Here is an 11,565-nt window from a genome sequence, read left to right on the forward strand (position 1 = left end):
CAGCCATGCTAGTCCAATTAAAGTAAGCCGGACCAGCTGGAGGGGTGGCCTAGGTGATGAGAAATCAGCCTGCATGTCTGTTCCCAGAGCTGGTTTCCAGTGCCGTGAATTCCTTGGGTGGCATTGCGGCCCCTGTGGGCGCTCTGGTGTCTGAGGCACTGCCCCATCCCCTTCCTCAGTGGCTGTACCATTTTGCAACAGGTAAGAGTTCCAATTTTCCCACCTCCTTATCAGCAATGGCTATTTTCAAAGACATTAAAGACAAAAAAACAAAAGCCATCCTAGTCACCGTGAAGTGGTATCTCAATTTGGTTTGGGGCTACGCCCTTGGCTGCCAAGCCCAAGGTCAGCAGTTGGAAACCACCCGGTGCTCTGCGGGGATAAAGAAGAGGCTTTCTACTCCACGCCCCCCGACAGTCTCAGGAACGCACAGGGCGCGGTTCTACTCAGTGCTACAAGGTGGAGATCAGTCTTGGATTTGTAATGGCTGATTCCTGTGGGCTTCGTCCCATGTGTGCTGTGGCTGCTGAATGCTGACATTGGTGGGATCTGGTGAAGCCTCTCCAAATCCTCTGTCCGTTTCTGGAGTGTGTTCTTTGTGCTTTTGTGAAGCTGTGGGCCTGTCTTTTGTGTGTTACTTATATTGAGGATTGTCTTCTCGGCAGACGCTTGGTTTCTGAAGACATTCTCCTGTCAGCAGTTCGTCTTCTCCCCTCTGGACTATGAGGTCCCACTCCAAGATTTAGTGGCTTTGGAAGGATATTTGGGGATTTAGTTTTCAAAGGAGCCCTTACGGTGGGGTCAGTAAGCATTGGGCTGCTAACCCGAAGGTTTGGGGTTCCACTTCTGGGGAAAGAAGGCAGTCTTTCTGTCAAGGTTTGTAGCCCCTGAAGCCCTGTAGAGCCATGTTGCTGTGTCCTGCATAGGCGTTAGCAGTCTGAATGACTCCACGCAGTGGGTTTGGTGTAGTGGACAATGTATTGTGAAAGGCAGGGGCCAGTGCTATTTTTATTTTTAAATGTGCCCTTCTTCCGAGTCTGTCTTCATCAGGCCACTCCACTGAAACCTGTCTACCCTGAGTGACTTCGCTGGCATGCGACACACAGACCATCACAGTCTGACACACCGACAGATGGGGGGTGGGAGTCCCCGTTCTCAAATTCAAGAGCATTTTGCTCTTCTGTTGAGGTTTGAATACAGAGCCTGGTCTTGGCTGCTCTCTTTACTCTGGGGGCCAAGTAGGGTTTATTGGGCAGAGTGCCTGGAATCATCTGGAAGTCTGGGGTGTGGTTCAAACACTCCTTAACCATCCTGGGGGTGCCAGGACTGCCCACCTAGCTGGCTAGTGACACGGCCATGACTCCAGGGCCAGGGCCTGTGGCTTCCAGAGACCTCCAGGTTTGACAATGAGTCTGTGTTTCTGATCATCACCCCCTCCTCGGCCTGCCCCCAGCTGCTGCCTCCCACTTCCTGCCAGGCCAGGCCTGGACCTCAAGCCTGGCTGTGTGTGGTTCCCAGGTTTGGCACCTGCCACAGGGGCAGGGCCAGTGGGCTAGCGGGCAGCTCTCCGTGTTGGAGTGTGAAGGCTGCAGTGGGCATAGTCCTCCATGTGCCCACGACCATGGGGTGGCGAGAGAAGGGGGCACTGCTGTTGGTTTGGCTGATTCTTCTGGCTGTTCCTCTGCAGGGCAGAACCAGAGACGGCTGCCCCCCACTCCCCGGTGGAGTCATTGCGCTGGGTCAGGTGTTGTCACACCCAGACCCCGCCTTCTGAGCTGGAGATGGTCAGGGTAAGACTTGTGTAATCAGGGCAAAGGTCTGGGTCCTCCGTTGTGAACCCTGGGGGAACCCGGGGAAGTGTCGGCTTTCTTCCTGGAGGCCCTGTCAATAAGCATGGCTTGCACCAGGGAGCTGGGGGGCACAGCACAGCCAAGCCATCCATGCCCCTCAGGGAAGACGCTTGCCCTAGGTTGGGGGCAGCTCACCATGGTGGGCTGGGCATGCAGCTCTGGGCTCACAGGTGGCAGGCTGGCTGGTGGCAGTGGTGCCCCAAGACCCAGCTGGTGTGTGAGGATGAGGTAGAGTCTGGGGCAGGCCTGGCCCCTGGTGTGATCCTGGCCTGGCTTCTCTCTATCTGATGACACAGGGCCCTCACCTCTCCCTTTCTGAACTAGGTCCTTGGTGCCTTCATGATGGGCGTTTTCCAGGGAGGACTTTGGGAGCAAACCACTGGCACCCCCCACCCACCCCTGGGCCCACCCCACCTGGCCCACCCACTGTGCCCATGGTCACATGCGCTGGGCCCACTAACATGCTGGGCATTGCACTGCCAACCAGGATATACGAGTCCAAATCTTCCTGGCTACTGCTGCCCTACACACACACACACACACACACACACACACACACACACACACACACGAACAGTGCCTCCAGCCTCCCAAGGACTCCTTATCCTGGCTGGGAGGGAGGCACAGACCAACCATGCTTGATCTCTGCAGTATGCGAGCCTCCCCCAAAGCCACAGGGTCTTCCTTCAGGACAGGTTTCAGGAGCACCTGCGTGTTTCAGACCTGGGTACCTGTGGTTGGGCTCCGTCCAGTCATCCGGTCCAGCCAGAGTGCTCCCCAGCCTCAGGGAATGCCTTCTCCCTGGCTAGGATGTGCGTTGTCTCCCCAACCCCAAATGTGTTGAATCTGGTCTGCAAGGAGGGTTTTCTTCAGCTACGTTCATGAGACCATCCCAGAGCAGGGTGGTCCTAAACCCAATCACTTAAAAAAACAACAACGAAAAAACGTTTTATTGGGAATGAGGTGAAGGTTTACAGAGCGGATCCTAGTTTTACACTAGACAATTTATACGCATTCTGACTCCATTCACCTGCCGCCACTCCCTCTGTATACGGCAGCTTAGCCTGCCCCTTCCCTGGCTATCCTGTTTCCATTCCACCACCTTTCCTGACCCTCCGACCTCTGCTGGGGTAAATGCTGCCGTTCGGTTCTCAGATGTTTGCTTATTGTAACGTGGGGGCAAGTTCAATTCCAGACCTGCAGGGTGACTCTGAGCCACAATCTGGGGTGCGCACCAGCCTCTCTCTGACCAGGAAGTGATCTGGAACTTTCCTTGGTGGCTGAGTTAGTGCTCCGGTCTTCTTCCAAGCTCTCCATCCTGCTCAGTCACAGAGCCCAGGACTGCGTGGTCCATGGTGTGAGGGATTCCAGGGTCTTTGTCTCACCTCTGCACACACCTGACCTTCCCTCTTGGCAGCGTGGTGCCCTCACGGGGGTGGGGAGGGTGTGCCTAGCTTCTCTCCTTAGCACCTTGTTCCTCCGTGTTCATGGCACCTGGTGGAGTCTTGCTGAGGTCTGACAGCCAATGTGGGCTGGGCGGGGGCTTGGCCCTGTGGCCCAGGCAGCAGCCCCTCGGTGGCAGGTGAGGGCAGGCACCTGTGGGCGTGAACTGGTCCCCACCGTCCCTTTGCAGGAATGAACGCAGCCGTCAGAGCCGTGACCCGTATGGGCATCTATGTCGGAGCCAAGGTCTTCCTTATCTGTGAGGTAAGGTTCCCTGGGGTCTGGGCCAGTGGGGTCTGGGGAGGGACCCAAACCTGTTGGGGCAGGGGCTGGGTAGTCTGGGTGGCCTGGTCCCCAGTTGTCCAGTGTGTCATCAGCCCCCCAGGGGTGGGAAGGGGTGTTATCAGCCCAGCCAAGGTCTCTGCTGCCCCAAGCCTCCTCTCCCAAGGCCTTGGGTCAGACGGTCAGGAGTCTCACGGTGCTTCCTGGCTGCAGTCCTAAAGGCCCAGCCAGGCAGTGCTTGTCCGGTTATCCCGGGCCGCCCGCCATGCTGCTGCCCTCTGGTTTCAGGGCTATGAGGGCCTTGTGGAAGGAGGCGAGCACATCAAGCAGGCCAACTGGCTCAGTGTCTCCAACATCATCCAGCTGGTGAGTCTGCCGTGTGGCGTGGCCACGGCCCCTCCTGCCCCGTGGCCACTCACGCTGTCCATGGTGTGTGGTCCGGGTGGGCCCGGGACCTCGGCTGCAGTCTCACTCAGTTCCCAGCTACAGAACGGGCGTGTGAGTGTGTGTGTGTGTATGTGTGAATCTGAGTGTGTCTGGCATGTGAGTTTATCTCAGTGAGTGTGTGTGTGAGGCTGGCTTGTCCAGAGGAACAAAGCCAGTGACGCACGTCTGTGGATGTGAAGGAAAGAGCTCTGTCGAAGTGACCATCTCACATCACGAAGGTATCCCACCCAGTCCAACGCAAGGCCATGGTCCGGGCTAGCCGGGCCTCCTCAGACTCGTCCCTGCAGGCCGATGGCGCAGAATGGGGGAGCGGGGTGCGGGAAGGAAGATCCTAGGCTGGCGGGTACAGGGCCGCGTGGCAGGGGCGCTGACAGCTCTCAGGGTCTGGTGACCCCTTTGGGGCCACCCCTGGAGGCAGGCACAGAGACCCAGCAGGCGGGAAGGTGGAGGGCAGAGAGGGAGGGAGACGTTCCACGCTCACGCACCACCAGGCAGTGACCTATTGACAGGTTGAACTCGGCCCCTAGCCAGGAGTGTCTGATTGATAGAGCGTCTAACTACCACGGCGAGCGCGTTTCTATGGGTGCGTGACCGTGTGCTAGTGGGCGTGTATGACTGTGACTGGGGCCGGGGCCCTGGAGGCCTTGTGGTTACGCCTTGGGCTGTGGTCCGAAAGTCCCACAGTTCGGGACCACCAGCGGCTCCACGGGAGAAAGATGGGCTTTCTACTCCCAGACACGGGCACAGTCACCGTGGGTTGGCATAAACGCGATGGAAGTGTGTGTCGATGCCCTTCTGCGACTGGGTGTGTGTGTCTGTTTAATTGTGTCAGTGTGAGTATGTGTCCCTGTGGGTGTGCATGTGTGTGTGTCCCTCAGCGACTATGTCTGTGAGTGTGACTACGTGGGTCAGTGTGAGTGTGTCGCTCTAAGTGTGTCAGAGTGCATGTGCCCCTGTGTGCTTGTGTCCCTCAGTGACTGTATGTGTCTAAGTGTGTCAGAGTGTGAGTGTGTCTCCCTGTGTGTGTGGGGGTGTGTGTGATAGTGTATTTGTGTCCCTCAGTGACTGTGTGTGTCTGAGTGTGTCTATGTGTGTTGGAGTGTGTCTCTCTAAGTGTGTCAGAGTGCATGTGTGCTGTGTGCGGCACTTTGTATTTGCCCAACCCTTCTCCCTCCCTCCCTTCCCTCTGCCCCTCAGCAGCCTGAGAGGTGGGCACTCCCCCGCTCCTTGTGGGGGTGGAGACAGCCCTGGGCTTTTCCTCTATTCTGCAGGGTCTGCCCAGCCTCCTTGCCTGCTTGGGGGCCTCCCCACCCTTTGCCACCTGCTCCCATGAACTGTCCCCATGCAGGGCGGCACAGTCATTGGCAGTGCACGGTGCAAGGCCTTCACCACTCGGGAGGGCCGCCGGGCCGCAGCCTACAACCTGGTGCAGCGTGGCATCACCAACTTGTGCGTCATCGGTGGGGACGGCAGCCTCACCGGCGCCAACATCTTCCGCAGCGAGTGGGGCAGCCTGCTGGCCGAACTGGTGAAGGAAGGTGGGTTTGTGAGTTAGCACGGCCCTGGCCCCTGACTGGTGGCTTTTGATCCTCCACCTTGAGCTGGCGTCCACTCCTGGGCCCCTGTCTGCCGCTCTGGCTTCGGAAACACTCAGGCCACCACTGCATGTCTGGGTTTGTGTAACTCCTGTTACAATACTTCGTTGTTTGCCAGAAAGACGTCTGCCGAGTGATCCTGTCGGGTGTGGAGTGAACACCGGGAAAGAACCGAGGTTGTAAAAATGTAGCAAAGCTACTCCAATGACACACTGTTAAATTAAAAACCAGACCACCTGGGAAGATGTATAGTGAGCGCGACCTGGGGAGACGAGAATCACCTATGCCTCACCGGGTCCTCCAAAGCAGAGGAAGATTAACCCGGGCGAGGATGTGCCTCAGTGTCCTTTCCAGGGGGATGTGACATAGGTCACATCCGCTCATCCTGCATCAGAGACCCCCGACTGCCTGACTCTGAGGGCTGAGGACCCAGGGGACAGAGTACTAGGGCATCTGGGCCAGTCTCACAAAGTACTGCCAGGGGTGGCTGCCAGCAGACACTGCCTGTCCCAGCTCTGCAGGCCGTGGCTCCAAATTCAGAGTCTTGACGGGCTGCACTCTCTCCAAGTCTCTAGGACAAGAGCTCGGTGGGGTGGGGAGGAGGTAAGGGGCGGCTCTCAGAATTTTGGTAGCCACGGGTGGTCCTTGGCTTGTGGATGCATCTTCATGTGGCTGTCCTTCCTGTGTGTGACTGTCCCCATCTATTTGATAAGGACCCCATTCGTGGGGGGTTGGGTCCCACCATGCTCCTGCATGACTTCATGTTAACCTAACATTCTCAAAGTTCCCGGTTCCCAACAAGCCCACTGTCACAGGTACAGGGAGGAGGAGCTCAACATGTCTTTGTGGGGGACACATTCAACCCACATTGGCCCCCTACGCTGATGCTGACAAGGCTTATTTATAATGACTCTGTAGAGCATTTTGCAGAAGTTAGAAAGTGACCTCTTGGGCATCTGCAGACCCCCTCAGGACACCCTCCCCTGTGTAGGGCACACGGCATGGCTCCCCTGGGGTTGTCCTCTCAGGGTGACTGGTCCCATCTGCCCTGGGGGAGGAGGAGGCTGAGCCTGGGGCTCCGGACACCTGCTGGGCTACCCGCCGGGTGGGCTGTGGTTGAGGACCCTGTGCTGTCCGTGTGGGGCCTCTCTGCTCCCTCCACGTGGTGGCTGCAGGGGCTGGGCCTCAGCCGGCCTGTGCCCCTCTTGCCCAGGTAAGATCTCCGAGAACACAGCACAGACCTACTCCCACCTCAACATTGCCGGGCTGGTGGGCTCTATCGACAATGACTTCTGTGGCACTGACATGACCATCGGCACCGACTCGGCCCTGCACCGCATCATGGAGGTCATCGACGCCATCACCACCACCGCCCAGAGGTCAGCGAGGCCACAGCCCCCTACCGCCTGAGCAACGGAGCTGGCTGGCTGGGGCTGGCAGCACTGTCCTGTCATCCAGTCTAGTTGGATGGATGGCTGTAGGGGGAAGGAAGGGCTTGCGCTCTGTCCTCCTTGGGGCCTTGGTCGTATGGCTCGCCTATCTCTGGTGGTGCTGTGGGCCCACAGGGGACCTCCGGTTTACTGACCGGGTTGACCAGACCCAGACCAGGGTGGGCGACGGGCTTTCCACCACCGGCACAGAAGCTCAGTTCCCATTGGCCTTAAGGATAGTCAGGGACTGAGGTGTATTTTAGCCCCGAGAAAAGCCCCTCTGTAGGGGATGGGGTGTCTGTCCCAAGCCTGTACCCCATGCCAGCTGGAGTGTCACTCAGCCCCCACTCTGCTCTACCTTAACAGCCACCAGAGGACGTTCGTGCTAGAGGTGATGGGACGTCACTGCGGGTAAGGGGGACGCCCTGGTCATTGAGGACAGAGGGGTGAGGGGGGGTGTCCTGCTCAGCTCAAGGGCAGGGGGGGTCGGGACAGCATCCAGGAACGGCAGCAGGCGCTGGCTATGCCGTGGGCCTGTTGTCCTGCCCACTGCTCTGTCCTGCCCGCACTGTTTGCAGGCAGCAGGCGCTCCCCTACTTATGCAGAGGAGGGGTGAGGAACCTTGGGGGCCAGAGTTCTGGGGTGCAGGGCCCTGTGTCTGGGGCAGAGTGTAGGCAAAAGGACTAAGGGGCAGCTCATAGGCGCCTGCTTTGCAGGGGGGGGACCCCAGTGCCAGAGTCTGGGTCCCGGTGCTGGTCCAGGCCTCGAGGCCCTGCCTTCGTTGGGGCAGCCTCTGGGCCAGGTGGCTGTGTGGCGGCTCAGCCTCTCTCTGCCCCAGGTACCTGGCCCTGGTGTCTGCACTGGCTTCCGGGGCTGACTGGCTGTTCATCCCGGAGGCCCCCCCGGAGGACGGCTGGGAGAACTTCATGTGCGAGCGCCTGGGTGTGGTGAGTGCCCTCGGGCTGCCCCCGCAGTCTGCCCACCACGGGGGTGGCTTGGCTGCTCACAGGCTCACTCAAGGGCCCCGCCTTGTGCTGCCCCAGGGTGGGGGAGGAAGCAGAGAGCAGCGAGGCCCGTGACCTGGGCACCTCCAGCAGCATGGCTCCCACTGAGCTGAGGGGGTGGAGGTGGCAGAGTACAGATGAGTGGACAGGGAAGTGGCTGGTGGTCCCAACTCCGGAGGGCAGATGGGACAGCCAGTGTTGAGCTTGGCCCCACCTACGGAGAGGTTAAATGGTTAAGGCACACAGCAGCTCTGGCAGGTGGTCCAGGGCATAACACCCTTGGCGACGAGGGCTGGGCCCTGTGGACAGGTGTTGACGGGCCTCTCTAGCCTGAGGGCTGGACGAAGTGTCCGTCTCAGTTAGGTCTTCCATTGGGGACATGGTGACAGGCAGGTGACAGGTCAGGAAGAGCAGAAGGGGAGTTTGGCAGAGCTGCTGTGGGGACGTCGGGCCAAAAGGTTCTGCCAGTGCAAAGGCCCTGGGGCAGTGAGTGTGGGTACATAGAGGCCGGGGTCACACCCCACAGGGCCAGGAGGTAGGCTGGCTGTTAAAGGGCATGCTGGGGTCGCTTCAGGACAGCAGGAGAGGCTATCTCTGCTCCCTCCCACAAGATCCCTCTGACAGTTGTGTGTGTGTTTTCTGAAGTCCCAGGGTCAGAGCCTGGGGCCCCTCAGTCTTCTGAGTGGAGAGTACAGACCCCACCCAGGAGGAGCCTGGGCCCGTGGGCTGGTTCTCTGCCTGACGCAGCCTCCCTGTGACTGTAGCTCTGCCTAGTCCCTGGGCAGGATCATGGCCCAGCCCTGGAACCTTCCAGGACAGTGAAGGGGCAGGGTGGAGACAGAGCCCAGTGGGTGAGGCCCACCACAGGCTCTTCTCCCTTGGCCACTATCTGGGTGGGGCCCAGTCACAGCGGCCGAGAGGGTGTGGTCTTCCCTGTTGGGTTGGGTTCTGGTGGTCAGGGTCCCCCTGAGTAACTGAGACCGTCTCGGACGCTGCCCTTGGCGTCCTCTCTGTGGAAATTGGACGGGGCCTTCCAGGCACAGAGGGCCTTCTGCAGGGCCTGGACCTGGGCCAGAGCCCTGGGCTGTGCCCAGCGCTGTGTAGGGCACCCAGACCAGGACTCTGCTGGGGATGGGGGCCTGGGGGTAGGCGCCACGGTGGAGCATCTGTCGGCATGATGGGGGCAGGGGGCTGAGCCCTGGGCTTTGTCTTTGGTGCAGACGCGGAGCCGAGGGTCCCGGCTGAACATCATCATCATCGCCGAGGGCGCCATGGACCGCCACGGGAAGCCCATCACGTCCAAATATGTGAAGGATGTGAGCGCGCTGGGCGGGGCGAAGGGCGGGCGCACGTGGTGCGGGGAGGGGCCCGGGGCTTGGGGCTGGAGGTGGCGCTTTTGGCCCCCACCTGCTCCGACTCTGATGCCTGCACGCCATGGAGAGGTGCTTTGTTAGGGCAGATTCAGAGGTCAGCTCTGCAGCGGGGCTGGGACACAGCACCGTGTGCCCTCCCCTTAATAAATCAGCACGTCCTGGAGTGGGCTCCCTGGTCCTGTGAGGACCCTCCCTCAAGACACGCCCCTCCCCTGCCCAAAGTGGCCAAACCGACCTCTGGGTCCAGCCTGACTCCCTCTCCCTTTGGCCACCCAGCCCTGAGTCTGTCCCCAGCCTGGAGCCTCCTCCTTGTGTCTTTCTATCTGGGCTGTCACCCGAGAGCCACGGCCCGGTGGCACCTGACCCCACGTTCACAGCCTATGGGCACGGGCCTCAGGCCAGCTCAGGGAAGACCTTCAGTCCTGGTGGTGGGTCGGGCTGCGGGGGCCAGTTCGAGGCCCAGGAGCGCTGACCCTCCTTCCCTGTGAGCAGCTGGTGGTCCAGCGACTGGGCTTTGACACCCGCGTGACGGTGCTGGGCCACGTGCAGAGGGGAGGAACCCCTTCGGCGTTTGACCGTGTTTTGGTAGGTGGGCTGTTCCAGGCCTGGGGGCGGGGGGCATGTGTGGCTGGGGTTGGGGGCCGAATTCCTGGGGTCCATCCACCCTCTTCTCTCAGAGCAGCAAGATGGGCATGGAAGCAGTGATGGCCCTGCTGGAAGCCACGCCCGACACGCCGGCCTGCGTGGTCAGCCTCTCTGGGAACCAATCCGTGCGCCTGCCCCTCATGGAGTGTGTGCAGATGGTGAGCACTGGGTCCCCACCACTCCACCACCCCACCCCTGCCCCGCCCCCACCATTCTGCCTGCCCTGCCCTCTGTCCCACCCACCACTCCCTCTTACTCTCTGCCTATGTTGGCGCTGGCTTGCTGTCAGACCAATAATCCTTCCAGGGCCAACAGGGCCCACCTTCCTGTGACTGGGTGGGTGGCTTCTTCCTGGCGTCCCTTTCCAGGACGCTGGCGTTCAGCAGTGTGAGTCCCTGTGGGAGGGTGGACACTAAGCCTCTGGCTTGTATTGTGGCTGTGGGTGTCTGATGCCTCCTGCCCCACTCTGTGCCCTGCAGGACCAAGGCTTACCTGCTGGGTGCTTCCAGGGCTATGTGCCTCAGGGCCCTGTCAGTTGGTCGGAGGGTGGGGCATAGGGCAAGCCCTTAGAGAGGCACTGGAGTTGCAAGGAGCCAGGGGACAGCTGGGGGGTGGGGTGTTACCAGGGGGAACCCAGGGTGACCTGAGAGGTACCTGAGGTCCCTGGCAAGCCAAGGTGCTGTGAGGCACTGTGGGGTTCCAGGGGGCCTGGAGGAAGCCAAGGGGTGCTGGGTGAGCTTAGAGGTGCTGTAGGGTAACAGGGGTGCTGAGGGAGAGCCAACAAGTCCTACTCAGAAGGCCACCCTCCTGAGAACTGGGGTGTGCCCTGGCCAGCGGGCCTGGGGCTACCCTCCTGGGCAGTGGTGGCAGTGAGTGCCAGGCGTGGCCCCAGCGGTCTGCTCTTTCTCTGCTCTAAGACCAAGGAGGTGCAGAAGGCCATGGACGAGAAGCGCTTCGACGAGGCCATCCAGCTCCGGGGCAGGTGAGGCCCTGGGGGAGGCCTAGGGGCCTGGCTGTGGTCTGTAGGCTCCCCCTGAAGCTCTCCCCAGAGTTCTGCTGTGCAGCCAAGCTTGGAGGGGGCCCAGGAGACAGAGTGGGGGAGCTGCTCCTCATGGGAGGGAGAGGCAGGGACAGAGCAAGGGGCCGGAAGGGGCTGGCTACACCACAGAAGGGCCTGGGTGGACCAGGGAGGTGTTGTGGGCTTGTATGCCCTGGGGGTCTTATACCTTCCACCTGAGACAAGAGTGGGACTCCATTGTGTCCAGCTCCTTCATGGTGGGCTGTGTGGGTCTTGGGCCACATGACCAGAGGCAGCGTGACTGGTTTCTTCAGAGACCGAGGTGCAGGCCCAGTGACCTTACTGCCTTGTATTATCCAGCCTTGTGCTACGTTGCTGCCTGCGCTGCATGGCCCGCTCAGCTCTAGACTGTGTACCATGGGACTGTGCTAGTGTCAGCTGAGGGCTGTGTACCATGGGACTGTGCTAGTGTCAGCTG

General features: G+C 60.3%; 1 protein-coding gene across 1 annotated transcript in view; it reads left to right on the plus strand.

Annotated features, from left to right (window-relative positions):
* Window positions 1–3,485: 3,485 nt before the first annotated feature.
* PFKL (phosphofructokinase, liver type) overlaps window positions 3,486–11,565 on the plus strand; it is an 18,660-nt gene continuing 10,580 nt past the window's right edge. Inside the window, exons 1-10 of the mRNA XM_045284544.1 lie at window positions 3,486–3,557; window positions 3,864–3,941; window positions 5,371–5,560; window positions 6,831–6,996; window positions 7,414–7,458; window positions 7,886–7,994; window positions 9,272–9,367; window positions 9,917–10,009; window positions 10,102–10,227; window positions 10,987–11,051. Coding sequence (XP_045140479.1) covers window positions 3,486–3,557; window positions 3,864–3,941; window positions 5,371–5,560; window positions 6,831–6,996; window positions 7,414–7,458; window positions 7,886–7,994; window positions 9,272–9,367; window positions 9,917–10,009; window positions 10,102–10,227; window positions 10,987–11,051 — 1,040 coding nt within the window. The remainder of the gene's footprint in view (window positions 3,558–3,863; window positions 3,942–5,370; window positions 5,561–6,830; window positions 6,997–7,413; window positions 7,459–7,885; window positions 7,995–9,271; window positions 9,368–9,916; window positions 10,010–10,101; window positions 10,228–10,986; window positions 11,052–11,565) is intronic.

This window comes from Echinops telfairi, unplaced genomic scaffold, assembly GCF_000313985.2.
Source record: "Echinops telfairi isolate 266 unplaced genomic scaffold, ASM31398v2 ScPeMD7_7469;HRSCAF=8507_0, whole genome shotgun sequence".
Taxonomy (NCBI): Eukaryota; Metazoa; Chordata; class Mammalia; order Afrosoricida; family Tenrecidae; genus Echinops; species Echinops telfairi.